Source organism: Rhinoraja longicauda, chromosome 1 (genome assembly GCF_053455715.1).
Source record: "Rhinoraja longicauda isolate Sanriku21f chromosome 1, sRhiLon1.1, whole genome shotgun sequence".
Classification (NCBI taxonomy): Eukaryota; Metazoa; Chordata; class Chondrichthyes; order Rajiformes; family Arhynchobatidae; genus Rhinoraja; species Rhinoraja longicauda.
In genome coordinates this window covers 61,424,645-61,439,272 of record NC_135953.1, presented here as the reverse complement: position 1 = coordinate 61,439,272, position 14,628 = coordinate 61,424,645, and the positions used below count along the sequence as shown (strand labels likewise).

The 14,628-nt window shown below is 39.4% G+C and overlaps 1 protein-coding gene across 2 annotated transcripts in view; it reads left to right on the top strand.

Moving 5' to 3' along the window:
• The window catches only part of pdgfra (platelet-derived growth factor receptor, alpha polypeptide), a 49,084-nt gene extending 35,774 nt beyond the window's left edge, over positions 1–13,310 (top strand). The window contains exons 14-23 of one of the 2 annotated variants that reach the window (XM_078398573.1): positions 1,348–1,458; positions 1,768–1,921; positions 2,447–2,613; positions 3,693–3,811; positions 3,930–4,052; positions 5,148–5,259; positions 7,154–7,253; positions 7,373–7,478; positions 9,505–9,743; positions 10,727–13,310. In XM_078398573.1, coding sequence (XP_078254699.1) covers positions 1,348–1,458; positions 1,768–1,921; positions 2,447–2,613; positions 3,693–3,811; positions 3,930–4,052; positions 5,148–5,259; positions 7,154–7,253; positions 7,373–7,478; positions 9,505–9,743; positions 10,727–10,874 — 1,379 coding nt within the window. In that variant the 3' untranslated portion in view covers positions 10,875–13,310. The remainder of the gene's footprint in view (positions 1–1,347; positions 1,459–1,767; positions 1,922–2,446; positions 2,614–3,692; positions 3,812–3,929; positions 4,053–5,147; positions 5,260–7,153; positions 7,254–7,372; positions 7,479–9,504; positions 9,744–10,726) is intronic. The other variant, XM_078398566.1, reaches the window with a different exon arrangement.
• The last annotated feature ends 1,318 nt before the right edge of the window (positions 13,311–14,628 follow it).

Sequence of the window (14,628 nt, the reverse complement as noted above, 5' to 3'; positions counted from 1 at the left end):
GCACTGCTGTGATATCCTCCCTGACAAGCAATGCAACACCCCCACCTCTTGCCCCTCCGATTCTATCACATCTGAAACAATGAAATCCTGGAATATTTAATTGCCAATCGCAACCCTCCTGCAACCATGTTTCACTGATCGCCACAACATCATACTTCCAGATGTCAATCCAGGCTCTAAGCTCATCCACCTTTCTTACAATGCTCCTAGCATTAAAATATACACATTTAAGGGACCCATCATTTCTTATTCTCAGTTTATTTCTTTGGGAACATGTTTCCTGCCTCTAACGCGTCCAGCCCCTTAATAATGTTATATGTTTCAATAAGATCCCCTCTCATCCTTGTAAATTCCAGTGTATACAAGCCTAGTCACTCCAGTGTTTCAACATACGACAGTTCCGCCATTCCGGGAATTAGATTCCTAGTGAACCTACGCTGCACGCCCTCAATAGCAAGAATATCCTTCCTCAAATTTGGAGACCAAAACTGCACACAGTACTCCAGGTGCGTTCTCACTAGGGCCCTGTACAACTGCAGAAGGACCTCTTTGCTCCTATACTCAATTCCTATTGTTATGAAGGCCAACATTCCATTGGCTTTCTTCACTGCCTGCTGTACCTGCATGCTTCCTTACAGTGACTGATGCACTGGGACACCCAGATCTCATTGTACGTCCCCTTTTCCTAACTTGACACCATTCAGATAATACTCTGCCTTCCTATTCTTTCCACCAAAGTGGATAGCCTCACACTTATCCACATTAAACTGCATCTGCCATGCATCCGCCCACTCACACAACCTGTCCAAGTCACCCTGCAACCTCATAGCATCTTCCTCACAGTTCACACTGCCACCCAGCTTTGTGTCATCTGCAAATTTGCTAATGTTACTTTTAATCCCTTCATCCAAGTCATTAATGTATAGTTAAAATGATTCAGGATTACCTAATCAGCCCCCATCTAGGACCCTTAAAACTGTAACATGCTGGATCATTGAACTAGGAAGGGTTAGGAAGGTAAGTGGGATACATAAAGTCCCACATGCATTGTGTGGTAAGACTAGAGGCCATACTACCTGATCATCTCCATGGAATTTTTTGAGACTCAGGAACAGCCTAGTAACAGTAAAGGTGGAGGAGAAAGGGAGAAAATAATATTAAGTGTGTTTTCACAAAATATAAAAAAGCCACAATTTGTTCTTTAAAAAATTGTGAAATAGTTTGAAAACTGTTTGATTTTGTTTAAATAAAAATGTACACAACAGATTTATGAATTTCATTATAAACTATGAACTTTTTTCAATTGTCAATTTCGAATTGATTGCTTATTCTAATATTTTCTCACAGCTACAGCTCGTTCCAGTGAGAAGCAGGCCTTGATGTCAGAGCTGAAGATAATGACCCATCTCGGTCCACATTTAAACATTGTTAATCTGCTTGGGGCTTGCACAAAAGCAGGTGAGGTGTTTGATTTTACTTGCCCTGCTTTTCTAATCCATTGTAGTTTAAATCTAGTAAACTACTGCAGAATGGGGATGTTAAACATCGCAAAGAAATGAAGATAGACACGAAAAGCTGGAGTGACTCAGCAGGACAGGCAGCATCTCTGCAGAGAAGGAATGGGTGACATTTCTGGCTGAAACCCTTCTTCAGATTCAAATATTACCTCCCAAGCAATCCATACTTTAGGTTTTTAGCACAGCATTAAGGAAAGTTTTTTTAGTTCTGGTCTGCAGCATGTTAATTTTACTTTTTTTTTACCATTAGGTCCCATTTACATCATTACTGAATACTGTTTCTATGGGGACCTGGTCAACTACCTGCATAAAAATAGGGAAAGTTTTATAAATCGATATTCTGAAAAAGGAAAGAAAGAAGTGGATATTTTTGGTATAAACCCTGCTGATGAAAGTACACGAAGGTGAATTCATTGTCGACAGCCTTTTATAATTTATTTTGCCACTGATTATGATGTCAATCAAATGAATTTATCATCTTAACAAAATACAATCTTGAAAAAATCCAAGGCCGTGCTTGATTCCTTTGCGTGCAATAACGAGTCGTGTGGACAATGGAATTTCTTCATAGGAGAATCAATTTTATTGTATTCTGTAGGTTTTTTGAAAATATTAAATAAAATGTATCCAAAAAAAACAGTTGTATTTAACATCTCGACGTAAATATTACTGAATTCAAAACAATTAGAAATTAGTCTAATTGTTCACTTAAAACCCAATGGCAAAATATAATTTAAATAGCAGCCTGGCTTAGTTAATTATGCACCTGCTTCGAAATGAGGAAGCTGCTGGCATAGGCACCATTTTAGGAGCTCATTATCCAACCTAAGCAGAGAGTCTTGTTCAATTTTGATACAAGTTTTCATACCAGGAATAGGACTGTTGGTTTTACATTGAACAACATGAAAACCATGTCATTATTTCTACAGTTACGTGATCTTGTCTTTTGAGAGCAATGGGGACTACATGGACATGAAACAAGCAGAAAGCACCCAGTATGTGCCAATGTTGGAAAGGAAAGCCAGCTTCAAATATACTGACATCCAGCAGCATGTGTACGATCATCCACCTTCACAGAAAAAGAAGTCCTTGATAGGTAAGAGACAGTTTTTGTTCTATTAATTCTATGATATTCGAAACAAATTACAGACATGTATTAGAGCAGAGGAGAGGAACAAAATCAATTTATTGACTGAATTGATTATGTCTTCATAATTAATGTTAATCATTGAACCGTCCCTGAAAATTTAAGAAGTGACATTTTGGTGTTGTAATGCTGGCGAAGCCTCCATTCTTAACTGAACTATTTGTCTTAAAGTTATTAGAACGGGAAATTGGATTTACATGGCATCTTTGCCAGGTGATGCATGGATTAGGGGCTGTTGGCTACAGGGAGAGGTTGCACAGACTCATTTTTTTGTTTTACATAGATACATAGATACATAGACAATAGGAGTTGGCCATTCGGTCCTTTGAGCCAGCACCACCATTCAATGTAATCATGGCTGATCATCCACAATCAGTAGCCCGTGCCTGCCTTCTCCCAATAGCCCTTGAATCCGCTAGCCCTGAGAGCTCTATCTAACTCTCTTTTGAATGCATCCAGTGAATCGGTCTCCACTAACTTCTTGAGGCAGAGAACTGCATGGGTTTCCTCTCACACTCCAAAGACGTACAGGTTTGGAGGTTAATAGGTTTGGTATAAATGTAAATTGTCCCTAGTCTGTGTAGGATCGTGTTAATATGTGGGGATCGCTCGTTGGTGCGGACCTGATGGGCCAAAGGGGCTGTTTCCACGCTGTATCTCTAAACTAAACTAAACTTTTCATGTGTCGACTTCAAGTACAAGTTGGAGAGACTCCTTTTGCACAAATGTGGCATTTTAAAAGAGATTGCCAATAACTGCTGAATTGGGTGGACTCTATGTTGTGAATTCATATTCATCGTCTGCGATAAATGGATAGAGAGTGCCCAAGTTAATTTCATTGAGGACACATATTGAACCCACACAAAGGAATTTGTGCTAAATGTGAATTCAGCTCCAAAAATTAAAAAATCTCTGCAACAAAATCACTCCACCAACACGTTTCCCAACTAGTCAGTCACAGTTCTAGCTCCTGGTTACTTACAATGATGGCAGCAAGTCACAATTAACATTTACCATTCACCCAACAGAAACAGATGAAACATGGAATCCTCTTTCAGATGACAGCTCGGAGGGGCTTTCTTTCATGGATCTAATCAGCTTCACCTTTCAAGTTGCACAAGGAATGGAGTTTCTCGCTTCTAAAAATGTAAGTGTGTGTTTCATTGCCAGTGTTCCCATCTACCCTCGGCACAGTCTCTGACACAATGTGGTGTTACATTGTGATAAAGATTCAGTCTTTCTTTGTTCTTTTTCTTTTCACACAGTGTGTACATCGTGACCTGGCAGCACGTAATGTGCTCCTAGCGCAAGGAAAAATTGTCAAGATCTGTGACTTTGGTCTGGCACGAGATATCTTGCATGACTCCAACTATGTTTCTAAAGGCAATGTGAGTATCAGACAAATCATATTAGATCCATAGATGTTTTTAAGAAAGACACAAAGTGCTGGAGTATCCCAGTGGGTCAGGCAGCATCTCTGGAGAACATGGATAGGTGATGTTTTGGGTCGGAACCCTTCTTCAGACTCAGTCTGAACCACTGCCTGACCCGCTGAGTTACTTGAGCACTTTGTGTCTTTTTTTTGTTGTAAACCAGCAGCTGCAGTTCCTAGTTTCTAGGTCGATAAATAACTCTATGAAGAATTCTCGGACTGTAGAAAATGTCTTTGGGTTTAGGTTTATTATTGTCATATGTATCGATGTACAGTGAAAAGCTATGTTTTGCATGCTATTCAATCAGATCAAATAATACTTTACATAAATACAATCAAGTCGAACCCATGTACAATAGGTAGAGCAAAAGGAAAGATACAGAGTACTGAATATAGTTCTCAGCATTATAGCGCATAGCATTGTAACTCTGGAAAATTCAGACATGCTTGGCTGCTAGATCAGTCATTGAAGGAAAAGCTCCATCATTGCACTGTTATGCAGTCATTGAGTCATAAAGCACTGGACTCAATGTCCCTGCTGATTATTAAATACCCATCGGTACTAATCCCATTTACCTGCACTTAGTCTGTAGCCTCCTGTGCCTTGGCATTTTAAGTGCTTGTCTAGATATTTCTTAAAGGCAGTGCATTCCAATTTCCATCCACCTTCTGATGCAATAATGGAAGTGTAAAAACTAATTAAAAATTCACTTCCACTTTAATTCCAGAGTCTGGCAATGCATAGAAACAAGGAATTGCAGATGCTGGTTTACAAAACAGGAAACAAAGTACTGGATTAATTCAGTGGGTCAGGCAGCACCTCCGGTGAACTTTGATAGGTAACGTTTTAGGTCTGGACCCTTTATCAGTGTGTTCTCCAGAGATGTTCTCCGGAGATGCTGACTGAGTTAGTGAGTTACCCCCTGCATTACTCCAACACTTTATGTCTTTTTCTGGCAATGCATATGTTGTAAGGTGTCTTTCCATAATATTCCATTCAAATGATAATAATTTATAACTCAATTTGGATCTTTTCAATTTATTATTTCAGACTTTCCTACCAGTGAAGTGGATGGCTCCTGAGAGCATATTTGATAACATGTACACTACGCTAAGCGATGTCTGGTCTTACGGCATTCTTCTGTGGGAAATATTCTCCTTGGGTTGGTGAAACTTTATATATTTTAAGATCTTATAAAACAGCAACAGTTTATTTTGCATAGAGAGATGAGTGAGGGATTGCATAAGCCATGTTTTTAAGAGTTAACAATTTGGGTGGGTAATTATGTGCTGCTGCTCACTAACATTAGCAATAGTCAGCAATCATGTGTGGTAACCAAAATATGACATCTTAGGAAGGGTACTTGGAAGGGCTACACATTATACTTATGTACATGTCCATAACGGAGTTAATGGTTATTAGGGATAGACAGTGGGGGGTGGGATGTATTTGGTGGGTTGCTGTATGTCTGTAATGGAGACTTATTTCTGACCGTTTAGTTCTACTATAGTGCACCTACCTCTGGCTTAACTGAGAACTGGGGGCAATGGCCATGCGTTGAACCCCAGAAATCAGATCCATGTGGATCAGTTACTGTAAACAACTCTGTCAACCAAACGCAGGAACCGATGTTTTGATTTTCAAGATGTATATACAATTGCTCTGTATCATAGAGTCATACGGTGTGGAAACAGGCCCTTCAACCAACATGCCCCATCTACATTAGTCCTATCTGCCTGCATTCGGCTCATCTATCTATATCTATATCTACATTTATTACAAACTCTCATAGTGTATATTTGTGCTTATATTTGTATTCGAAATACAGCCAAAATGGTACAAAGCGAGACAATTTTAGGCCCACCTTACTCACCATTCCTCTGCGGTCTAAATAAATCAAGTTTTGTTACTTTTTCAAACCAATTGACTTAATAAACCTTAATAAATGCACTCCCCCCTGTTGTTGGAATCAAACCCATACACAGGAGTAACAATTCATGGTTTTATTGTAACACAAGCGGACGAAACATTACATGCTATCGTCTCCATGGCCAGCATCTAGTCTGCGTAAGGCAGCTTACATAGCCTAGGTAGGAATAAAGATCTGGATTGGATTGCATGTGGAATGTGCAGCATGCATAATAAGTGAGGTGATTACAGTAATTGCAGACTTTTCCAAAAGCAGGGCATTGTTCACGACTTGTGACATGTGAACCTCCACTTTTCCCACATTTATTGATGAATCTGGTATTTGATCTGCCGTGCACTTCTGAAGGCAGGCGCTGAGCCCGGTAAAACGTGCCGGCAACATTTACATCATAAGCAGAATGGGGATCCGGTCCCAGAGTCTTAGTGTGCGAGTCTGTCAACTCTGCAACACGACAGCGATTCTCAGCCCTTTCCAGTGTGAGGTCGGCATCACGTATAAGTTCATCCCGCACCTTGTTTGCACCCAACGGGGGTTGGCGCGCCTACAGGAGCCCCCACAAGAGAGATTTGGACCCAGCGGGTCCACGCCAGTCTAGTATCCCTCTAAACCTATCCTGTAGCCGCCTAAATGTTTCTTAAACATAGCAATAGTACCTGCCTCAACTACATTCTCTGGCAGCTCGTTCTATACACCCATTACCCTTTGTGTAAACAAAAGTTAATCTGATTAGTGCAGAAAGCTCGCTGTGAGGCAATAGTTACCTCATGATATTATTATCAGAGAAATGCTGACATTTTGATAAAGTCACTTCGGAACACCTGGTGAAAGAAACGTTAATTTAAAATAGTTCCAGATTTCAATGTTATTAAGTAACTAGAGTGCTAAAGCCCACCATAATCATTTGAATTTATATTTGTTAGACATTTGACTTCTTTTCAGCTTAACTGTTCCTGTAATGTTTATAACAAAATGGCCACATGATGAATTCTTTTTATCGGCAGATACCAATTTTCTTTCGGACTGATGGGTATTGTTCAAAGTATCATTGGTGCTTTTGTTGTTGTATATGAACTATTCTGTGAGAATTGTACAAGCATGTTCAGCTCATCTCCATGTTCTGTTTTAGGTGGCACACCATATCCAGGAATGATGGTAGATTCCAACTTTTACAATAAGATAAAGAGTGGCTACAGAATGACGAAACCCGAACATGCTTCTTCAGATGTGTACGTTTAGCAGCTGACATGCTGTGGATTACAGCTTCGATAAAAATTATTGAAAATGAATAGATAACTTAACTCTTGATTCTTAAAGTAATTTTCTGTTTCAACCTTCCTCCATGTAGCTATGACATGATGGTGAAATGCTGGAACAGTGAGCCGGAGAAAAGGCCTTCCTTTAGCTGCCTAGCTGAGATTATTGGGTGTTTGTTGCCAGAGGGCTACAAGAAAGTATGTCCCTTGCATGGAACTATCGCATGTCCCTTTGCATGTTAAACAATACCAGAATTTTAGTTTTGTTTAGTTTATTGTCTATAAAGCTTTTTTGTTGCGTGCTAACCAATCAGTGGACAGCAAAATTCATTGTAGGTGCAGTAATCAGTGAAGCAAGAACTTTGGCTGCTCTATTCATAAAAAATAAATAGTCCTCAGCAGATTATAAGGAAGATACAGTTACTAGTCATCACCCTGTACACTAGCATTATTCCTACACACTAGAGACAATTTACAATTTTACAGAAGCCAATAAACCTACAAACCTGCATGTTTTTGGAGTGTGGGAGAAAACTGGAACGCCCAGAGAAAACTCATGTGGGAGAACATACAAACTCTGTACAGACAACATCCGTAGTCACGGTTGAACGCAGGTCTGTGCTGACCCTAACAACCCTGTGTGTTGATGTGAGTGTGTCCAAGCAGGTAGAATACCTCATAACAGCCTTAATGATTTGATTGGCCTTAATGATTTGATTGGCATTAATGATTTGATTGGCATTAATGATGCCAAATTTAGACTGGTTAAGCTAACAAACCTGAGCCCATCCATGTAAACATCCATGTAAACATTTAGAATCATGCAGCATGGAAACAGGCCCCACAGGCCCCACAGGCCATCAAGTCTGTGTTGACAATCAAGTGCCCACTACATGAATCACATTATATTCTCCCCACATCTCCACTATGCTCAGAATTTAAATCTCACCTACACACTTGGAGGTAATACAATGTCAAGTTACCAACCCAAGCATCTTTAGAATGTAGGACGAAACCAGAACACCTGGACAAAACCTACACAGTCATGAGAAGAACATACAAACTCCACATAGATAGCACTGGAGATTAGGATCATATCTGGGTCTCTGGAGCTGTGAGACAGTAGCTCTATTAGATGCTGCCCATGTGTGTCCATATTTGCATTGAAGGTAGACGCAAAATGCTGGAGTAACTCAGCGGGTCAGAAAGCATCTCTGGAGAGAAGGAATGGATGACGTTTCGGGTCGAGACCCTTCGACCCAAAACGTCACCCTTTCCTTCTCTCCAGAGATGCTACCTGACCCGCTGAGTTACTCCAGCATTTTGTGTCTACCTTCGATTTAAGTCAGCGTCTGCAGTTTTCTTTCCTACATGTTTGGATTGAATTGGCTTTGAAATTATCCTCAGGTTTGGCGTGTTTCAATGAAGCTATTAAAAAAATGTCGTGCCTAAACAGATGTCTAATCTGTACACTACAGACTGGAATGCGCCCAAATTGCTCTGATCAATGTTATTGGCTGTACCATTTTTGAATATCTCCTGGGAGTAAGAAAAAAGAGAAACCGATATGTATATGTCACCTTTCCTATCATGGATTTACCGTTAATGCACTACTTTTGAAATGCTTCTTTTATAATGTGGGAAGCATGAAAGGCAATGTGAGTGCAGTCCCACAAACTGTAATGCAATAATGGCAAATTTGGTGAGCAAATCTCAAAGAGCTGGAGGAATTCAATGTGTCAGGCAGCATCTATGGAGGGAATGAACAGACGATATTTTGTGCATGTCGGGACACATTTTGAGTGTGATAAAGGATCTTTACCCCGAACGTTGCCTGTCCATTTCTTCCACAGGCGCTGCCTTACCTGTTGAGTTCCTCCAGAACTTTGTGTTTTGCCTAAGATTCCAGCATCCGCAGTTCCTTGTGTCTCCATTTATTTTGGTGACATTGATTGGGGAGTGAACATAGGCAAGGCTGGTCATTTGCTTTCTGTAGGATCATTTGTGTCTACCTCAGAGAATAAGTAGGACATCTCATTAGAAAGATGGCATTTTAATTGTCAGCCCCAACTTTGGGGTTTGGACCTTCTGGATTAGATCTTACCTAGAACCTTATGACAATGAGGCAGGGTGCAACCATATGAGCCATATTGACATCTGCCGCTAGATCCTACTCAACTCTCTTTTCAAACCTTATAACTACATTTTCTTTCTTAACAAACAGAGCTACAAACAGATGAACGATGACTTTCTGAAGAGCGACCATCCGGCTGTTGCTCGCATGCGGATAGAATCCGTGGACCCTTACATTGGAATTAACAGCAGCAGTGAGGAGAAGAAGAAAGACAGGGAGAGTGGTTTTGATGAGCAACGGCTAAGTGCAGACAGTGGTTACATTATTCCACTGCCTGATATTGACCCAATCGCAGACAGTGATCCTACTTCTTCAAGAAACCGCCACAGGTAAACCTACCTTCAGATGCAGTATGTTTAATAAAATCCCTGAATGGTTAAATCTACTGGATGTGATTGTACAGTGGTTGTGTAATAGGTGTAGAAGGCCCAGTTTGGGACTGCCATGAGGGGGGGAAGGGAAGAACAATGGAGGGCCCGGCGTGGGGGAACTGCTGGAGGGGATGGGGTACAAAAGGGGGAGCCAGCTTGCTTTGTATCTTTGTCAGGACCGTTGGTGGCTGTTATTGAGTATGCAAGCAAAGATTTTCACTGTGCCTAGTCACATGTGACAATAAAGTATTCCCATTCCTAATGATGATGGCATTTATCTAAATTCCAGTATGACAACAAGGGAAATTAAATTCAATTTACGTAATAAATCGGGAATTAAATAGATTGTGTAAAATTGTCGAAGTAACTACTGAATTATCTCCAAAGAGACTGGTGTCCATTAGGGAAAGAAACCCAATGTCCTTGCATGATTTGTCTGACAACAACATGGTTGACTCTTAATTGAAGAGGTTCGCTAAATTCTTCTTACATAGACTGTAACTATTCAACAAAGTAGCCTACCATGAGGGGAATCTGCCATTGCCTGTAATGCTTGCTTCCCATTAATGAAAGGTCAGTCAAATGGACCACTTTATCAAGCAGTAACATTGATCCTGATCAGTCACCCAATTTTCAGTATATTTGCTTCCCCCTTCATTTAGCGTGTCATGCAACATTCCCAGGTTTCAAAAAGTAGAAATGATCTGTCTCCTGTCCTTCTCAAATGCCTTGTTTTATCTGATGTTGATGGATGGTAAAAACAGTTCAGGAAGACTTACTTTATTCTTTGTTGGTGAATTGGGAGGTTGCGATGGAATGACCAATGACCCACTAATTATGTCATATCACTCTCCTTGCTTAGTTCATGTCATACCTGTTTATTGCCCCATATATTATTTTTTAAATTACTTTTTAAAAACATACACCATTTTCTTTCTCAGTTCCCAGACATCTGAAGAAAGCGCGATAGAGACCGGTTCCAGCAGCTCAACTTTTATAAAGCGTGAGGATGAGACCATAGAAGACATGGAAATGATTGATGACATGGCCATTGATCCCTCAGACTTGGTGGAAGATAGCTTCCTGTAACCTGCTACATTGTGGAAAAATAAACATATCCTGTCCAGCTATGACCATCTCTATAACCACTTACTGAAGCATGCCCAAAGAGGGACGTTTGAGGAGAGAACTTTATGGTGCATCTCAAAACGGGACCAATTTGGAAAGATATCTTGGGACAACAATATGAGTCGTTCATATCATATGTCTATTTCAATGTACATATCATATGTCTATTTCAATGCATTATTTTTGTATTATGGTACACTCTATAGTGTTTGTATTATGGTACACTCTATAGTGTTTGTATTATGGTACACTCTATAGTGTTTGTTTTACTGTGCATACCCACTGCCATTCTTCTGGACTAAACATAAGGCTATACAAAGTTACTCGTGTGTTTCAAAGACTCTTTGCTACATGTTAGATGGTTCTTGTATCTGGATATTTGATCACATTTATCAGATGCTTCATATGCACATAATGATAACTATTACTAAGAATGTATGCTTTGTACGTATTGTTGTATCATATTTTTCTGCAGCTGAAGATGAACATTGACTATCATTCCCCAAGTGGATTCCAATAAGTGGTTTACCATTGTTTTCAGACACCAATGCACACCTTCACTTAGTGTGTGTTCTTTTCCGTGCTTACTTCCTAATTATAAAAATACTTTTTTTCTTGCAAAGCACAATTTTTGGGAGTAACTACACGTAAAGAATGCACTTTGGATCTTTGTAAGATCCTGGACTTGAATATTTCAAATGTTTGTGCAAATTCATGAAAACATCACCAGTGAGACTACGACCTGCATTGAAAAGCTAAACTAAGAGCTTGGAATCCACTTTTGTACCTCGGGTAGTGGATTGAGCCAACACCTGAACTGACTTGTTTGTACATGCAATCATTAGGAAATCAATGGATTTACTGAGCTTGGATAACTGGTGCAGTTGAACCAGTTGTAAATGACCTGGTAGGATTATGGTGACGACACGCCAGGAGTGTTGAAGAGGAATTACTGAAGAAAATTCACTTTAAAAGGAGCTAAAAGGAAAAGCAAACTGCTTCTTTCGAGCCAGGACTGAATCTGGTCATGGAGAGCTTTGGTTAAATAGTAGACAAATTACACCAATACTTTATGGGCCAAATAGTACAACCACTTCTGCAATTTTAAGGAGGATGCCAAAAAGCACAGAATTCCATTATGTAAATATTGTAAATTCAGTCTCATTAAATCAGTCGTACTGAACGTCAATTCATTCTGAGGCATCGATTGAAGTGGTCATGTGGTATCAAACTGAACTTGCCTCTGACCAAAAAGGAAAGAGAACCCTACAAATGTTCTGGGATCTCAAGCTGGAGAACTGAAATGTATTACAAAACTGAAATCTTTACAGCACACTAAGGATTGACTTGGTACTGAACTCGCCATGTTGTGACAGTTGCTATTGACTGGTTTACTTGTGCTAAAAACCAGTAAAATGGATAATTTAATGGCAGTAACTAGTTTACAAGTTACTGATTGATGTTGGTAATTAGTCATTATGTTATTTGCTGAAATGTACAAACAATAGATACCAGATGAAACTGAGTCATTGAATATTTTTATGCACCATAAGCAAAGGCCATTATAAATCATCCACAATCTGGATTTTCTGAATTTTCCCTGCATAGCATGTATGTATGTATGTATACATATGTATCATAAAATCTTTTCAGGGATGGTCATTAGTTCAAAAACGTGAACAAAAATTGATTACTCAAACCAACAGCTACATAAACTTAGCTGCTTCTTAAACTGTCAAATTAAATTTAATCTAAGGTTCAAGTAAAAACAGAAAATGCTGGAAATGCTCAGCAGGTCGGTGGCGGTGTTGTGTACGGCACAGTAGCTCAGTGGTAGAGTTGCTGCCTTACAACGTTGGAGACCTGGGTTCGATCCTGACTATGGGTGCTGTCTGTATGGAGTTTGTATGATTTCCCTGTGACCTTGTGGGTTTTCCCCGTGGGCTCCGTTTTCCTCCCACACTCCAAAGATGGACGGGTTTGTAGGCTAATTGGCTTTGGTAAAGATTGTAAATTGTCCCTAGTGTGTAGAATTGTTCTATTGCAAAGGGATCACTGGTAGGCACGGTCTTGGTGGACCGAAGGATCAATTACTGTGATGTATCTCTAAACTAAACTAAACTAAACTAAAGGTCTGGTGACAACTGAGAAAAGAAAAATAAAGTCAACGTTTCAGGTCAAAGACCTTTTATTCAAACTAGTAAGGAGAGTCTGTATAATTTGTCCATCTGCAAAATTGGCTCTGGTCAACCAACAACAGGGAACAGTTTGAAAGTGAGAACAGACAAAAGAACCTTGGCAAAAGAGTCATGAAATGCAGAGCAAAGACTCAGGCCTGGCAGGACAGGCTTCCCCTGGACAAATAGAAAAAAAGGTGGGGGGGGGGGGGGGGGGGGGGTAGGAAACAAACGAGCTGAGCCAATTTTGCAGATGGACAAATTATACAGACAGAGAAATCATTTTTTACCTGAAGGTGTAGATTTTATTTAACTGTAAGGCGAGACTGGTCTTCTTGCTCTGTATTTTGTAACTCCTACAATCTTTTGATAATGTTCTCATTCTCTAACTGCTCCCATTCACTCACTGGCCAGATAACTTTGTTAATTCCCATGTTTACCTGTTTTTACCCCTCCAGAGACTTTCTCCAATCCCACACTCACCCTGCAGCCTAACAAACTTATTTTCCTCTCTCTCCCTCTCCCTCGGTTCTGTTACAGGATCTTCAGTCTGAAATGTTGACTCTGTTTCTCTTCCCACAGATGTGGCTTGACCTGTTGAATATTTCTGGTATTTTCTGTTTTTAAACAAAATTCCTGCATCAAGAGATTTTGTTTAGATTTTCTTTAACCATCAGGTTTTCCCTATGAATTACTTTGTTATTCAGATTGACTTGGAGACTAGTTGGGCCCACTTTGGATGTTATTTGGCTTATTTCTGACAGAGTAAATCACCAGATTTTGTTCGTACCTTTGACTGAGCAAAGTGCATTATTGAGCCTCCCTGCTCCAAACTATTAAGGCATTATCAGACTGCAAAATAATATATATCCCATGGCACATTATAGTTGCTGTATTAAGAGTAGAATTAGAAAATAATTATGAAGATATACTGACCACAAACCACTTTTTCAATGCTTTGGTAAATCTCCTATCCTGATTTCTGTGATACTACACGCCATTTCCTGCTCAGACCAATATTAGAAATGGAAAAAAAAAACACTCCTCCTTATCTAACAAGGGAACAAATATATTAAGTGACTATTGGAACACTGATTATTTTATTTTCTATAATGTGCAAGATTAAATGTAAAAAAAATAAGAAGTAATTTTGCAGGTGAACATATTCAGTGTTTCCATTCCAAGAGGAATTTTAAATGAACAAGTTAATGAGGCAGATCAAGATGATGTAGCATTGAGTTGGAATCATGACTTTATCTTTGAATGGCTTGAATGTTCAAATGTGGTTGAATTTTATCCAATGGTTCTACTAAGTTACCAGGCACATTGGATATATCTGATGATGTTATACATCATTTCTGTATATATATACATATATATATGTGTATTTCAGTGTAGTCATTTGAGTTACTGCCATACATTTATGTCTAGCTGTATCACTGCCTATGTTTATATTTTTTGACTGTGATGTTATCCACAGGAACGTTACATGTTGCACTTTTGAATGTCTTAAGAATTATATTTAAAAATTTTAAAAA